Source organism: Scyliorhinus canicula, chromosome 2 (genome assembly GCF_902713615.1).
Source record: "Scyliorhinus canicula chromosome 2, sScyCan1.1, whole genome shotgun sequence".
NCBI classification, from domain to species: domain Eukaryota; kingdom Metazoa; phylum Chordata; class Chondrichthyes; order Carcharhiniformes; family Scyliorhinidae; genus Scyliorhinus; species Scyliorhinus canicula.
The window spans coordinates 115,647,240-115,665,130 of record NC_052147.1 but is presented as its reverse complement, the minus strand read 5'-3'; the positions used below and the strand labels follow the sequence as shown (position 1 = coordinate 115,665,130).

General features: G+C 42.7%; 1 protein-coding gene across 22 annotated transcripts in view; it reads right to left on the bottom strand.

The window, feature by feature from the left end:
- Positions 1 to 5,582: 5,582 nt before the first annotated feature.
- The window catches only part of LOC119957355 (gephyrin), a 671,364-nt gene continuing 659,055 nt past the window's right edge, over positions 5,583 to 17,891 (bottom strand). For 13 of the 22 annotated variants that reach the window (XM_038785368.1, XM_038785379.1, XM_038785283.1 and 10 more), the window contains 5 exons: positions 17,681 to 17,745; positions 16,256 to 16,294; positions 10,251 to 10,354; positions 7,930 to 8,026; positions 5,583 to 6,534 (listed from right to left, as the gene is read on the bottom strand). In XM_038785368.1, coding sequence (XP_038641296.1) covers positions 6,401 to 6,534; positions 7,930 to 8,026; positions 10,251 to 10,354; positions 16,256 to 16,294; positions 17,681 to 17,745 — 439 coding nt within the window. In that variant the 3' untranslated portion in view covers positions 5,583 to 6,400. The remainder of the gene's footprint in view (positions 6,535 to 7,929; positions 8,027 to 10,250; positions 10,355 to 16,255; positions 16,295 to 17,680; positions 17,746 to 17,891) is intronic. The other 9 variants (XM_038785292.1, XM_038785390.1, XM_038785401.1 and 6 more) reach the window with 1 other exon arrangement.

The following is a 17,891-nucleotide window of genomic DNA, read 5'->3' as shown; positions in this document are numbered from 1 at the left end:
GCAGCAGGCTGCCAACTTCAATCAATTCTGACTTGACATTCTGAAATTGTGGACATTGTCCCCTCATCCAACCGTGCTGGAGTAGGTGCAGCACCCTCCGTAAGGTTGCGTCTTTCTGCGTCTCCTGTCGGATTAGGCAAAGCTGCTCATCCGAAGCCGGCAAATTCTCCATGCATAACTGTGTTTGGGCCTCGAATTCTCTGACAGGGGCTGATGGTATGTTGTCAGTGCCAATGATCGGGACAGTGCATCGGCAATGGCAAGATCTTGTCCCTGGGTGTATACTAGGGTGAAATCATACCTTTGCAGCTTCTTCATGATGCGCTGCAGACGAGATGTCATGTCATTTAGATCCTTGTCTACAATATGGATCAATGGTCTGTGGTCGGTTTCCACTATGAACATGGGCAGGCCGTACACATAGTCATGGAACTTCAGAATCCCAGCGAGGAGTCTGAGACATTCTTTTTCGATTTGTGCATATCTGCACTCAGTTGCGGTCATGGCCTTGGACGCGTATGGCACCGGGACCCAGTCAGACTGGTCGTCCTCTTGGAGGGAATGGCGCCAATCCCGTCCTGGCTGGTGTCAGTGGAGATCTTGGTGGGTCTGGTTGCATCAAAGAAAGCAAGGGTCAGTGCCCTCGTTAGGTGCTGTTTGAGATGCACCCATTCATTTTGGTGACGTTGTGTCCACTCAAACGCAGTGGTCTTTTGGAGGAGATTGCGTAAAGCTGCCATCCGTGTGGACAGGTTTGGGATGACCTGACGAGGAAGTTGATGAAGCCCAGGAATCGTAGCACCGCCTTCTTGTCATGTGGCGTCTTCATGGTCCAAATGCGTTTTCGTCTCATCAGGGCTGACATCCTGAGATGATAAGGTGTCACCCAAAAAGGTTACAGACTCCTTCGCAAATGTGCATTTTGCCTGGTTCAGTTTCAAACCGTATTTATAAATCCTCTGAAACACCTTCTTCAGATAGAACATAGAGAACATAGAACAGTACAGCACAGAACAGGCCCTTCGGCCCTCAATGTTGTGCCGAGCCATGATCACCCTACTCAAACCCACGTATCCACCCTATACCCGTAACCCAACAACCCCCCCCCTTAACCTTACTTTTATTAGGACACTACGGGCAATTTAGCATGGCCAATCCACCTAACGCGCACATCTTTGGACTGTGGGACGAAACCGGAGCACCCGGAGGAAACCCACGCACACACGGGGAGGACGTGCAGACTCCGCACAGACAGTGACTCAGCCGGGAATCGAACCTGGGACCCTGGAGCTGTGAAGCATTTATGCTAACCACCATGCTACCCTGCTGCCCCTAATGACAGAGGTGTTCTTCTTCAGTGGTGGACCAGACGATGATGTCATCCACATAGACTTTGACACCCTCGATCATTTGCTCCATTATCCTGTGGAAGATCTCTGACACAGAGATAATGCCAAAGGGCATGCGATTGAAGCAGAAACGTCCAAATGGAGTGTTGAACGTACACAGTAATCTGCTCGAGTCATCGAGCTGTATCTGTCAAAACCCCTGCGAGGCGTCGAGTTTGGTGAAGATACGATCATTCACCATCTCAGATGTGATCTCTTCACGCTTGGGGATGGGGTAGTGTTCCCGGCGAATGTTCTGGTTCAGGTCCTTCGGGTCTATGCATATGCGAAGATCTCCAGGTTTCTTAACACAGACAATGGAGCTAACCCAGTCAGTCGGCTGTGTGACTCGCGATATTACGCCTTGTGACTGCAGTCTGTTCAGTTCCGCTTTCAACTTCTCCCTCAGTGGAGTTGGAACCCTCCTGGGCGGCTGAATGACGGGTTTGGCGTCTGTCTTCAGCATGATTTTGTATTGGCAGGGTAGGGTGCCCATGCCTTTGAATACGTTGGGGTATTCGTTTAGCATGCTGTGGATTTTAGCTTCCAGGCTTGATGAATCCTGGGTGTGCATGTAAATGCGTTGCACCAGTCTCAAGTCTTTGCAGGCCTGAGCACCTAACAGTGATGATTTATTGTTGTCTACAATCTTGAATCGTAGCTGCTTGCGTATCGTCTTGTTGTCCACCCAGAGATGGCACGATCCCTTTGAGGCGATCTGTTTGCCGTTGTAGTCCTTCAGCCGACATGCAGCGGGTATTATTTCATGGTCTCCTGGAATCGAATGGTGATCCTTGCTAGTGAGGAGGTTAGCTGAGGCCCCAGTGTCAAGCTTGAAGACTAATGGAACGTCATTGACTTGCACAGTCGCAGTCCACTCACTGCTGGAATCAATGCTGTTGACCGGGTGAGGCGTGACGATTGTTGCGCAAGGTTCCTCAATTGTCTCGATCATGTCCATGACAAGCGAGTTGTCACAATCAAGGTTGTCCTCATCCGAGGAATACTCATCATTGTTTTTTTTGTGCCCCATTGAGTCAATACTTTTTACATTGAAGTTCATGTGTTTCTGTCTTGTCTTCATTTGCAGTGCAGCTCTGCACTGTGAGGCAAAGTGGTTGCATTTGCCACACTTTAAACATTGTTTTCCAGAAGTTGGACATTGCCCTTTTAAGTGGGCGTGTCCGCAGTGGGGACACGTCATGACGCTGTCCCTCCACGCTCGCACATGTGCAGTAGGCCTTACTTCCATGTCAAATCTTCGGTAGAACTGCGCATGCATATGGCCTGCATCCAGGTTCGCGTGTGCGGGATTGCCGTTTGCGGAGCGCCTTCTGGAAGCCTGGACCACCATTTTGACGGGCTCGACCTCGTGGTGCAGGCCTTGGTCCCGGTAAGTAAATGCCTCATGATCTTCTTTACTTTTTTCATTGTAGAGCATCTTTGTATAGCTGTTTCTAGGGTTAGGTCTTTTGGTTTTAATAAGGATTTTCTAAGTCCCTCATCAGATATACCATTGACCAGTGTTCTTCAAACCTTTTTTCCGGGGACCCATTTTTACCAACCGGCCAACCTTCGGGACCCAACCCAGCCGACCTTTGCGACCCATGCCGGCCGACCGTCGCAACCCACGCTGGCTGACCTTCGCGACCCACGCCGGCCGACCGTCGCGACCCACGCTGGCTGACCTTCGCGACCCACGCTGGCCGACCTGCGTGATCCACGCTGGCCTACCTGCGCGACCCACCATTTTCTCTTACCTTGTTTGCTGTTAACAAAAATGGAGGAAATGGTTTTGGGTCCCTTTGGCCCTCGTACACACTCCTCCAATGGAACCTGTTGGATGAAGGTAAAGCCTTCCGGTGTCGGAAAGTATGGAGTCTCCATCTGTCCAAAGTTCTGAATTTTTTTCCTGTAAAGTTTTATCAAATAACACCCCCCCAAACTTGAAAAAAAAATAAAATGAGTAAAATAAATGAAAAACATGAATAACCCCCCCCCCCGAACTTGTAAAAAAAAGTAAAATGAATAAAATAAATGAAAAAAAAAATAAAATGAATAAAATAAATGAATAAAAATCACTACAGAACTTGTAAAACAAAAAGCTGCAACTGTTAAAAAAAATAGCGGTCGCACTGCACATGCGTGCCTGATTTGCGCATGCGCACCAATCATCGTGTGCGCGCATGAGCAATGCAGCTGAATTTTTTTGACATGTCGCGGAATGTGCATGCGCGCCGATCATCGATGTTCCTGGCCGCTTGAAGCCGGCGTTATGAAAAGCCGGCTGCTCCATGGGGATTTGCACGATCGGGGGCGCTGCGGACAACGGCTCCGCGACCCTCCCGACACCCGCCCGGGTCGCACCCCCGACTTATATGAACACTGGTTTAGGGCACGCCCAGAACATGTGTACATGATTCGCTCGTCCTCCGGCACATCGAGCACATTTGTCCTCCAGCCCAAAGAATCTGCTCATCCGGGCCATCATGTGGGCCCGATGTACGACCTTGAACTAGATCAGACTGAGCCTTGCGGTCGTGTTTACCCTACTCAAAGCATCTGCCCATATGCAAAGCGTCTGTGCCTCCTCTGCGCCCATTAGTTATTTATAGATGTCGGAGACTCTCCCCTCTCCTCTGGAAACTACCCTGTCCTGGTTCCCCCTTGGTGGGAGGCGTGGGAAGGATGGTACCAGTCTGCGTACGAAATCCCGCACCTGCAAGTACCTGAAATCATTCACTCTCGCCAGCCCAAACTTCTCCTCCAACACCCTCATGCTCGGGAAGCTCCCTTCCAGGAACAGATCGCCCATCCTCGCAATCCCCGCCCTCCGCCATAGTTGGGTAGTCTTAACTTGGTAACTTCTTTAAAATATGCAAATTCCGATGTAGCTATTCCCAGACTTTTCAATCCTTGTGCAGTGTTAACCCTCATGCCGAGCACACTGTATTACTCTCCACTATGGAGGGTGCCTGTAATGACAAACAGGTCATCCCTCCACACAACTATGGTGTAAGTCAGCATGGATGTAAACCAGGTGCTCCCCAATCCATCACTTGCCCATTTATTTTAATTTCCTGCCAAAGGAATCCTACAGTACAGGAGGCTATTCGGCCCATCGAATCTGCACCAACCTTCCAAAAGAGCACCCTACCTAGGCCCACTCCCTTGCGCTATCCCCGTAACTCCACCTAACCTGCATATCTTTGGACAGTGGGAGGAAACAGCACCAGGAGGGAACCCACGCAGACACGGAGAGAATATGCAAACTCCATACATCACCCGAGGCCGAAATTGAACCTGGGTCCCTGGTGCTGTGAGGAAGTTGTGCTAACCACTATGCCACCGTGCTGCCCTATACAGTCTTTGGAGAGGTTGAATAAGAACTTTGTTCCCATATGAAACCAGGTACTTTAACTATCCTACACCCTTTATTTACAGCACACATTAATGACAGGCGGTTTCATTAACTTTTCAACATCATACTATTGAACTTGTAAGGTATTCAAATATTCTATAAGCTAAACAGTCAAGTTTGAAACAAAATGTTTTCAGATTTATGTTGGAGGTTCCCTGGGCTGAGTGGGCTGTAATTCCCTGGGCTGTAATTTCTGAGAATGATTTCCATGACAACTATCAAGTAAAACAGTGGAATATGAAATACAATTCATTCTACTCTTTTTTTTTTGAGAAATGAATTCCAGAATGTGAAAACATTAATTTGATCACTGAAGTGATATAGGGAAGGAGCAGTTGACAAGTTAAAGAAAGAGCATGATCACGAACAGTACGGGAAAGTTCAGTGGCCCTAATGTTTGTAACCCTTTGTGCCACTGGCGAAGATGCTCTTGAATATTAATACACACTGAAAAAAAGGAATTATGTGCGAAATGCGAAATCTATTTGCACGCTATGCCATTTGTTCCCCCCCAATTAAGGGGCAATTTAGCGTGGCCAATCCACCCACGCGGCACATCTTTTTGGGTTGTGGGGGTGAGACCCACGTAGACTCGGGGAGAATGAGTAAACTCCACACGGTCAGTTACCTAGGGTCGGGATCGAACCTAGGTCCTCGGCGCCGTGAGGCAGCAGTGCTAACCATTGAGCCGCCCTCCACACTGTGTCATAACAACATAACTATGGCCCAAAAACAAGAAAGGTACTTAAAAAAATGTTGACCATCTTTGCAGATAAATTTTAATAATGATCAAGGATTTTTATTAATATTTAATATCATTACAGAAAATTTTATGGTACAGTGTTGTTAAATGTCTTTCATTGCTAGGAATTACCACATGATTGCTGGTACACTATTATCTGTACAATATCAATCTTTGTATTACTGTACACTTTTTTTTAAATTGGTAAAAAGGCTGTCAGCACTTAAGGGAGCAATTTCTTTGTTCAAATGAGAGTATTCCAATTCCTGTCCAACTAGGTGGTCAGCTGAGACAGACGGCTGCTGAGACGCTTCCCGGTCAATGGCACTGAAAGGGCAAAATACCAAACCAGTCCACTCCAGCCACTCTGCTTTTGGCACTGAGCACATGAACACAAGATACAAGATAAAGAACAAGCAAAGCTCTTTGTGAAGCAATTATGTTGCGTACTAATAAGGATAATAGCTGTGTTTATCTAAGCTGGTATAAAGTAAGCAGACAGCCTTGCTAGTAGCATAAGTATCTGAAGATGAGAGAACACAAGTTTTAGCAGGCACCTACCGCTGTCTATCAAAAGCTACTGCTATTAGACCTAGCATTAAACACACAAAGCAACTGTAATGAAAGAGAAACTTTGCTCTGGATATGATACAGAATGGATTCAATGCATTTCTTTTTACTCCCTCCCATTTCACATTCTTTATCTGATTTCTTTTTTGAAATTACTTCAAGGTGTCAACAACACTGGTCAATTTTATCCAAATCATTAAAAACTAGCTGTGCCGTTCCATATTACAGGATACAGTCAATTAAATGTAGACATGCACCGACGCTGCTTCTGTGGCGACATCATAGTCTTCCAATCACCATGACGTCTACCACTTCACCCTTATGGAGCTCCACGTACTGCTCTGTCTTTGGAGGTAGCATCAACAGTCCATTGGCACTTCGCATACTCATCAGACGACTGCTCATCTGATTCCCTGCAGGAAAAATAACAGATGGTTCAAAAATCTTCTTTGGCAGTGAAAAAGGAATAACAAAGCAGTTTATTCAAGCGGATTGCCTCAGAGTGAAGGCACCATGACTACAGCCAGGATACAAGGCATGATTGACTTTTGAGAGGTCGGAATCCTTTTCAGTTCTGGCAGAGGACCCATTTGAAATGAGGTGTCACCCGGCACCATAAGGGGAAGGGGGAGTGGAGGGGCTACAATCCTAGTGAAGCTGTCTTTTAGCTCTGCTTGCTTGTCTTGGGTAAGAGAGGATACCACATAGTTGGCTGTGCATGTTGGAATCATGTTGCAAAGTGGTGCATGCTTTAGGTTTGTAATTGAGAGCAACCGCCGCCAATTGGGGAAAGATTTGGGAATTGTTGCAACTGTACAAAAAACAGTTCTCACTGGCTCTAGGGGAAGTTTAAAATAAGCCTAAGCATTTTCTCTGTCGTCTCGGGAAATATACCTGGATCAAGTAAAAGACTGGCTTCAGATTCATTGTTTGCTCCAGAAAACAATATTGTCTTTAACATTAGCTCTCATTGAATAGACAGCCTCAGTGACCTCTCGTCTCCAACAATGGACACCAAAATATAAGATGTTGCAAACATTGCTTGAAAGAAGAAAAACACATAAAAGTCCATTGCTGCAGTAAACGTCCCGAAAATTCATCAATGCGATACTTGTCCTTCTCCAAGGATTGCAGCAAATGGAACATTTTAGTGAGGACGTCCAGGGAGAACAGCTCCCTGAGAACCCTCAGTAGATTTAGCCTCCTGGTAGCAGTCCTTCTCCGTTCTTCTTATCCTTCCTCTTTGAGCAACTTGTCCTGCTCTACATGGCCTCTCTTCATTCTCCAACCTGTGCTGCATCCCAATGGGAATGTCCTCCATTGCATTCATGTCTATGAACAACTGGTTGGTGCAGAAACCTTTAAGTCAGTCAAACTTAATACAAACATGTGAATTGGTAGCAGGAGTAGGCCACTCAGCCCCTCGAGCTTGCTCCGTCATTCAATAAGATCAGGGTTGATTTGATTGTAACCTCAAATTGCTTCAGCGCTTTCTGTGCCTTTTAGATTTTTGCAACTTTAAACAATTATTGAAAGCACCAAAGAGTTGCACAATTGAAGCAAAAACCCCTGCAAATTAAAAAATAACATCCTCCAAAATGGCTGCCATGTGAGGCATAACTGATCAAAGAAAATCATTACAATTACTGGATGATTCAAATTCGAATTGGGCAAAACCTTTCTTGCATGCTGTACAATATATCACATTCAAACCTTAAATTGTTGTAATGGTGCCTCAGTGATTGATTATCTTAGTTTCCAAATTATAATTCTAAGTTATCAATCCGTAATTGCCTCAGAAGTCTCACCTGTACTCTGCGCCCAAGGCAATGGTTCCTGGTGGTGCCAAGTCAGAATACAGCGATGGTATTCAGGCCGTGGATCGAGCTTCACATCACAGGACAACTGTAGAATGGTAAGGTTAAAATGAAATGATTGCTAACACATCAACACAAGGTGGTGGTCAAATTCAGCTGTATATTTAATCCAGCTCCTTCCTACAGAAATTGTATCATTTATGACCCAAGGGTTGCTAATGGAAGATCCTCAAATATCGTTTCCACTTGATGTTCTATGCATATCAGTGTATTTAAATAAAAGTCGGAGGTAGGACATCAACCAGAACGATACACAGAACGATGTGGCTTCCCTCTGCCTGCTCTTACTCTGCACTACGTTTATCTCAGTCTCACTTATTACCCCAGTCTCTACACTTACTGTCGTGCTGTTCCGGTTCCAACCCCGCCATACTAGTTTAAGGGAGAAAAGAAGGTATTGGGTGGCATGGTAGCACAGTGGTTAGCACTGTTGCTTCACAGCGCCAGGGTCCCAAGTTCGATTCTGGCTTGGGTCACTGTCTGTGTGGAGTCTGCATGTTCTCCCGGTGACCCACAAATCCTAAAAGACATACTTGTTAGTTGAATTGGACATTCTGAATTCTCCCTATGTGTAACTGAACAGGCGCCGGAATGCGGCGACTAGGGGATTTTCACAGTAACTTCATTGCAGTTTTAATGTAAGCCTACTTGTGACAATAAAAATATTTTTTATTGCTGGAGATGTTTTAGCTTTGCTTGGATTGATCAGGGTGAAACAAATCCAAACTGGACAACTGAATAGAGGTATTCATGTAGCAATTCATTGTTTGTGAGAGCAGCTGTTACTAACTGGGGAAAGGTTAGGGTATTATTCTTAAGTAATAATGAGAATTGGTATCCACCTGTGTGAGGGAGCGAAATGGGAGTTTGTGCTTACATCCTTGGTTTTGTGAATAAACTGATGCTAAGGAAAGACATACTCCAGATTCCTCTTTCACTCAGCGAATGAGCAATGGGCTGTAACATAGTGTGTTGGTAAACAATGATCTGGTCAATTGTGGCCAAGGGTGCAAAGATGGCAAGGAGGGATAGTGCACCATAGCTACAGTCAAAGCAAATAATGCTGCAACTGGGATTAGATTTGGGAAGGTACCAGTGTGTGAGGAAAGGAACCCATTCATAACATTGACTAGAATGGGCCAGAAAAGGAATCTCATCCGGCACTGACCACCACTTTCAGAAGAGGAGACAGGGAAAAAATGGGAATAAATGCATTGAGTTTCAATTGTTTTCCCACTAAGGTTGCAGTATAGTGTACAATACAATAGGAAATGTGGCTGAATATAATATCAGAGTTAATATCGTTACATTATGAGAATGTATTCTGTGCGATGGAGGTTAACCCATGGTTGAGGTTAGATTATTAGGATTCCACAGGGAAATTCTAAGTAAGCAGGAGGTGTCAGGTAAATGCAATTTATTGTCTAAGAATTATAGTTAGTTTAGAACTAACATGTCTACCTTTTGGTTATTAGTCTTCTGTTAAGGTTTGATGTTTATAACTGTGCAATCTTGTATATAAATGGCACTGACATTCTAGTCGGAATGGAATGTTTGTGGTTTGACATTGACATCAACTGCTGTAGTTGCGTAACACACAAAGAGCACATGACGATAATCTCAGGATTGAAAGATTTAGAGCATTGTCCATCGAGAAGTCCATTGTCCATCAAATAAAAACTGGGTCACTTTCTGTACTTCTTTGGCATTTGGTGCTGAGAACTTGCCTGGATTGGTTGGTATTGCACAGACCGAGAGGGTATCCTATTACAGGAATTGTATAGATGTGTCAGCTTGCTTCTATTTTTGTCCTAAAACCAATAAATTGAATGATCGCAAGTGTCTGAACCTATACAGCTTAGATTAATATACCAAGTTGATATAACAAAGGGAAGGTATATTAGTGCTGGGGAATGGACTGTGGAAAAGCAATGAGCCCTAGTCCCTGTTGCAACAGTGTGTGGAGCTTCTGTTTCCCAGACTGTGTGCTTGTGATCTTTTGGAGTGAGATTTATTCAACGTTACGAGCAGTTTCTTTGCCATGAGGCCATGTTCACCACTAATCGAATAAAGAAAGAAAAGGACATTTTGCAGGCAGTGGACAGTTTAGACTTTCAGCCTCTCATTCCAAGATGGACTCAACCCCAGGTCCGTCTGTTGAAAGATTTGCATCTAGCCCACTGTGCCAGCAAGCCTCAGGAAAGGTTTGTCGTATTTTACCAAGTTATAACACAGGAAAGTTTTTGACCTACCCGGGCTTTGATGATGGTGGGTCGAGGATCAAGGATTCCTTGCATTTTCCTCAGCGCAGGGATTACAAAGAGATTGCAGGTAACAACTGCTGACACCGGATTTCCTGGAGGGAAATCAGATTGGCATGAAATAACAGCAGCAGATTACAAAGAATTAACTGTGGCATGCAAAAAGAACCATGCCTGGAACCAAGCAGGCTACTGCTCCAACTCCAAAAACCAATTGAAGACACAGTTGGCGAACTAATCATCTCTGCTCTTTACTTCCAGGTATTTTCTGATGGTTAGCCTGTTTTTTTTTTGTTGTTGTTGTGATGACTGCAGCGGAAACACTTGCTACAGTGCCATCTGTACTGACCCATTATTCATGGCAGAGCTTCCATTAGTGGTTGTGTAGCAACAGGAGCAGACATCATTGAGACAATGCAGCATGGTGCTGTGAACCTTCCACTGCAGACTGCAGAAGGTGGCTTCCTAATTTAATTTTACTTTTGCCCGCGCTGAGAGGGTCAGCTCAGAGCAGTTTATCTACTGAGCTGGCATTGCCTGAAGTTCAGAGCACGGGTGGACTTGGGAGTTAATTCAAGAGCTCCTGCTTGGATCCAAAGAAAACTTCAATTGGGTTCAAAACTGCCTCCACCATTTCCGTTTACCTCAACTCAGTGAGATAGAAGCAAAAACAAAAACAGGAAGGTTGAGTGAATACATTGCGCCTGACAACTGCAAGGCACTTCATTACAAATGATGATACATTGCAGCAGCTGTCTGATGTGTAACTGGTTACACAAAGTCGATATAATTAATACAACCAAAAGAAATCCTTGGGCATCACACAAACAATAGAATGGCCAAGATTTCACTTTCATAAATAATAAAACCGATTACTGTGAATCCATCACAGTGGGAATGAGGTATGAAGGGTGTTTTTGCAAATGAAATTGGACTAATTTTGCTTTCTATTCAAATTATCATTCAAGCTTCAGCACTACCCACACTGAAGTTCACAACATCAAAAGCATTCACTGAACAACACAGGCCTTTATATACTAAATATTACACAAAGGTTTTAACGATAGGACATGCATGCTTCAGAACTGTTACTTGTCTAGAAGTGTTTTTTAACTCTCCAAGATTTACATAATTCACGCTAAAACGGAAAATGCTTTTAGTGTAGAACAAAACATTATACCAGTACACATTTCACTGGTCAAGCAAATCACGTGAATTATGAGGAATTACAGGCTGAGCTCATTGTAAAAAGACTGTTTCAGAAAACATTATTTGATAGAATTATCAAACTGAATTTGCTTGTAGTCATATTTGAAATTATTTTATTTTGAGAAATTACTCCATTCTGAAGAGTTATAACCTGCTAATGTTGATAGTGCCAATTTTATTTGACCGGTGTGATGAAATTATGAGCTGAGAGCACGAAAGGTTGCATTTTCCTGCCCTCTTTGGTTGGTCTTCAATGCACCAACATTGAACATTCACTTAAGAGTTCTGTTCACACAACAATTGCTTTTCTGTTATAAAATTATACTTTGTCTCCAGACAAGTAAGTGAAGATAGTGGGAATAGTAACAAATGCAGTTGTGCAATATTGGCAAGTGATCCACGAACATTAGAATATATTTTTAAAATGTAATTTCCCCACATTTCTCAACTAAAATCACCCACTAATTTCTTTGACTTTAGTCTTCCTCTGCTTTCTTCAAAAATGTCCTTGCCCTTTTCCTGATCTACACGCCTTGTCCCTGGTTTACCGGGCTAGCTCCAAGGGAATAATTCTAATCCCCAACAACAGGTAGGTTGGGTGCGAGTGAGAAGTAAAAATGTCATAAAATTCACGAACTTGATTGCAACTCATTCATTTTGAACTGAGGCGGGTGGGATGGAGGGGCCAATAGAAGTGGCAGGTAGGCTAATAAAATCTTTGAAGGAATTGTGCGTTCCCATTTTTACAGTTTTTCTTTTAATTCTGTGCTCATTTCATCTCGGATTTTCAGGCTTGCAAAATGCAGCAGGCAAAAGGAGATGAGAATTAAGTTTTATATGATGTCTCTTTACAGCACTGCTTGTGGACCAGGAGGTGTTTCCTTCAAGATCAAACAACTTACCTGCTTCCCTCCCTACGATGAGATGATCCCCACCTCCAGAATCTCCGATTCCTCCCAATCTTCTTCTCCCACCCTCATCCTCTTTCCTCCCCCCCCCCCCCCCCCCCCCCCCACCACCCCCCCTCCACCCCACAATCTCCCCCACACCACAATTAGCCCGCCCCATTATCTCCTTTCTACTCCCTGGTTTTGGACTTGTGCCACAAGCTTTCCTACTCTACAGGACCTCTGTGAACCTGTACATCCAAGTTTCATGTCCACACCCCTCCCAGCAAATATTGGGGCTGTCAAGTCTCTGCCAACATTGTTTTATAATCAGGCGCTAAGTGGTGTGGATGATAATTGTGGCCTGCTATTAACAGCACTGTGGGTGTACCTACACCACATGAACTACAGCAGTCCAAGAAGGCAGCTCACCAGTACCTTCTTGAGTTACCAATAGCACTCAAATCACATCAGATCATTTTTTAAAAACCTGACACTTCTCCCATAACCACTGGAAATGGCTAAGCCTCCAATTGGTGTCCCTCACTGATGCTGTAAACCAAGAATAATACTTCTTCTTCATATGAGTTAACAATTACTGGTTCATCATAATGAAGTTTTTAAAGCTTTTAATTTCACTTAATTCATCTGCAGAACAAAACTTAGCTGAAAGTGAGATTCTATTATTATTTAAAAAAAAGGATCATTACATTTTGTTCATTATATCTTTCCAACATATATATTTTTGAAATTTGAGATGCGACAATCTTGAACCCATCACAAAACCGACCCACATGTTTGCTTGGAGTGCAAAAGGCACTGTGAGTGTGCTTTTTTCTTGTCTAGAGGCAAAATTGTGTGCCCGATGGCCTACTCCATGTTCCAAGAATACAATCCTTTCTGCACTGAAGTTCAAATGCAGATCTCACCACCATCTGTCCAGCCAGAGCTCCAGAGAGTTTCACAGGCAAAGGTGATGTGCCATGCAAACTTTAAAAAATTGTTACAGAATTCTGAGCTTCATTAATGCGTACTCTTACATAAATGTTATTTTGTTCCTGTTATAATTTTGCAGATGGTTTGGTTCCAGGTTTTTACTGCAGGAATTGGGCTCTTGCTCACATAAGCCACCTCCATCTCATCCAGTAGTCGACACTGACCTCAGGAACAAGAGGAAGGACCTTTCTGCATCTAATACCAGAGATGCATTGGGCTGCATCTTGCTGGAGAGAGGCATCTCTTGGCATACCCAGTCAGCTGCATTTTTCTCCAAAACATTCAGTTTAAAAATGCTTTGTGCTATAACGTGCTAGGATTGAGGGTTTATAAAGGTGCAGCGAGGTCTATGGGACATATCAATGAGGAGTAAGATCAGCAGTCTATCGCCTTAATCAGTGAAATTCAAGGATCGAAAGAGAACCAAAAGACTGAGGTTGAATTAGAGATAAATTAGGTACAGAAAAAGAAATAGAGAGTGACAGATAGATTAGATTGAGAAGAAGAGACAGAAAGGGAAATTAAGAAAAAAAAAAAAATGTAAAATTTGACACTTAAAATTTTCAAGAACAATTTACCATCTAAGCTTTGAAACTCCACAGTTCATTTTCTAGGCCAGAGAGGTTGAGCGGTACTTTATTAACAATGTCACAGTTGAATATGTACTTACGTTATTAATTACTACACAGTTTTCAATGATGAGGTTAATGCATAATTTATGTGTGAAATTGTCAAGTTCTTAAAAATAACGGAAAGGCTTAGGACAAGATGCTGTTGGTGTGAAACAAGTGGTATAGAGTTTTAATTGACCAGCGGATTCTGGAGACTCTTAATCCTCTGAACTTACTGGCTGAGTTAGCAAATAATAACTATATTGTTTGCACACCGTTATTTATTCAGCAAGAATCTAACCCAATACTTCATCATTGGACAGATAAAAGGCATGTAAAATACTCATACTGGGGGAATTTTCAAACATATAGTATGGCAGTACATACAGATACTTCACCGAGTTATTAAGATTTTACCAAGATTTTTCTATCAGTATGGTGTCCTGGAGACAAGTTGCCATATCAACCCCAAAATACGGAAGAAACAATTGCTGTGTGAAAGAGGCTATATTCTGGATTCATCAGGCTTGCTTGAAAGAATTGCAAAATGTCAATTACTTTCCATTCGCACATATCAACTCAAAGTTTGGCACTTCCACCAATCAAAATGTTGTGATACAATGTCTTGTCCTACAAGGGTTTCAGTCATTCAGAAATTAGGCCCATTTTTTTTATCAGGCCACCTTCCAGAGTCACAGCACTTTCCCATTATACATTTTTATTTCTTGCAAACGCTGAACGTTTATTTCCACAGACTAATAAAATACAAACTCAATGATGGGCACACAGCTCAATTATCATTGTAGGCTCCTTGCATTTTGTAGTTAGCAATGTTAAATGTTAGAAAACATGGGAGAAACTAAATAACAGCCTGACCAAATCTGACAACAGGGACCAGTGTTTGAAACTCAGAAGTTGCCCTGTAATTCCAATGCACCATAATATTTGTCGATGGGGTCTGGTTGATAGTGAATGTTTACACGTGCACATTTCAAGTTACAGTTGACACTCATTCCAATTTTCAGTCAGGAAAAAAAATCTCAGCTACATCCCAACTTTTTAAAAGTAGAAAGGTACAATTTGCCATATTTACTTGTTTCAATAGCCTCTTTTTGACCTCCAATGCCACAAACACCAATCACCTACAGACAGGTTAGACAGATGCTCAATTTTGTGGCCTTCCTCACTGCTATTTTCGACTGCTCTCCTTGGTTTGGGAAGAGTCAAAGGGTGACTTGCCCAAACAATTTTTCTTCTTTCCCTCTGAAAAAATGTCTGCACTCCACTTAGAGCATCTTGCCCGAGACTGATCGAGATGAGCAATTCAACATCTGGCAACAACCATCAAACTACTTCCGTCTTTTCTTTTGCTTACTCATGCCATGATACACAGACGGACTGGCAAGGGATATGGAAGGACCAAATTAATTAGCTTGTCAATCATAAATGTCTGTTGAAACTGTTTTAGCAAATAACAGCGACCAAATAAAATTCTATTCCTGGAATTCCTGACATTTGAAAAATATTCCCATACTGCACAGCAGTACAGCTATGATACCTTTTCCACACTATGTTAGTTAAGGAGGAAGACTACTGTAGGAAATAATTACATTGGGTTCTTGCTACAGATTTGAAAAATCTGAAATACAAGTGCGAGGTTGACAGAAGGCTGTTAGACAATCCCTGGAAATATTTTCACTTATCATGCTGCAACTCGTGACTGCCCCAGTGGCACTGTGCATTCACATATTGATACCCTATACCGCAGAATGGCTGGAGTCAGGCTTGCAGCTCAGATTCTGTGCACCTGCTGAATTTGCAGGCCCAGGTGCACAATGGCAGAGTGGTTAGCATTGCTGCCTCACAGTGCCAGGGTTCAATTCCGACCTCGGGTGACAGTCTGTGTGGAGTTTGCACATTCTCCCCGTGTCTGTGTGGGTTTCCTCCGGGCACTCCCGGGTTTCACTCCCAAGGGAGGGTTAGAAATTTAATGCAGATGTCAATTCACACTTCTTTTGCGCTGACTGACTCGCTCAAAGCGAAATTGGCAGAGGTTTATGTTGCACAGCATCAGGCAACCTGGGTCTCAGGGAGATGGTTAAAAGAGGAATAACTGGGAAAGCTGGGCTGAGAAAGAGATCTTGGAATACGAAACACTACCATTTATCTGCTTATTGGTATAAGCACATGAAGTACTGGCTATAATATATACTGAATAGTTTATTTAGTGGTAATTCATTGCCACAAAAAAAAGTTTGTGATACTGTAATACCCATCATGTGATGCCATATACCTTCAGATCCTACGTCACCATCAGCCTCTACCGCGCCCGCTGCAATAACGGTAAAAAAAAGTTAAAAACGAATGTTATTTTCAAATAAACTATTCAATATATATTACAATCAATCAACAAATAGCTTGCGGTGACTTTTAAGGCTTCAATTCAAAATCAGGGGCTCTGCTGATGCTCTTCAACCACTCCAGCTCACGTTTTGCGACTCATGGCATCAGTTCTGCTCAACTGAATTGCAGCCTTGTAATTCAATGCCAGCTATACATCATCCCATATACAAGAGTACATTAATACGTCGTGATCCTTTTTCCCAACGATTCCAGTGCCAAAGTATTACTATTTTTTACTTATCGCATCATTATGCAGCAAATAAAATTTCGCATTAAAATTTGTTTGAACCCATTTGCTTTCTGTACAATTTAGTTGCCTATTTTCTAGAAAAACCTGAATCAATGCTAAATGCTCAGCGCTACATCTCCATTGTGCATGTACAAATATGCTTGACATGTGGTTGACAAAGTTTGAAACAGCAACTGGGTTAAGACTGATTTCATTTCCAAGTGAAGAAGCCAAACTAGAAACTAAGAAGATTTTGCTAGACTTTAGGGCATGTCACAGAAGGAGCTGTACTTAAAAGATGAAATAGAAATCAAAAGCAAAACTGTCAGTTAGTTTGATGATGAACACTGCATAAAATAACACTACTTGAAGAATGGTGAGTCATTACAATGATATGACACAATTATGTTTTTAAGGCACAAATCATGCCATCGTGATATGAATTCAGCTGAACATTTATTAACCGGTGAAATACAAATTGGTGGATCATCAAGGATGGATACAATGAGTTTGTATTATGTTATCCATGTACTATATTGCTAAATAGAAATGAGATCTTTTCAGGGGAAGGGCGTGCCATTTCACTTCAGGGCCCATTAGCTGGTACAGATCCAAAACACCAGCACAGTGTAGGAATCTCAAGCATGCAATCATTAACCAACCAACAAAATTTCAAGCTAATAACTCAGATCATCCTATACCCTATACAAATAGAATTTAAACCACAGCCTTTAAATAAGATTACAATTCATTTCACCATGTCGGACTGAGTACACAGATTAACAGGGTCTAAACTTCTAAAGCTGTCGTACGGAAAAAAAAGTCATATTTCCAATTGAACTGAAGCTTATTTAATAGATAATCTATACAAAGTGTAATATCCGTTGAAATAAATTAACCGTCCAAAAGTGATCTGCGGAATTGGAACACCCACATGGTTGCAAAATATTACACAAAACTGTCCATAAATTTATAGTGTACCATATTAACATGTCTTACCTGGGACAGAACAGCTAACAGCAATTTTAAACTGGTCACAATTCTAAATTACACGATATTCTGCCAAGAGATTAGCAGGTCTGTTACCTGGCAGCGCAAAGATAATTTTTCTGATGCCATCGATGTCCAATGTTGCAAAGGTTGTTGGGAGGCTGTGGAAGGAAGGATGGACGTTTAATATCTTGCTTTGACTAAAATATTTTCATTACTTTTAAAGTGTTTCAAGTGTTTGAAGTAAAATGCAATTCCACCAAAGGTCGGTTTTGTCATTAACTTATGGCTGATCTGTATCTTAATC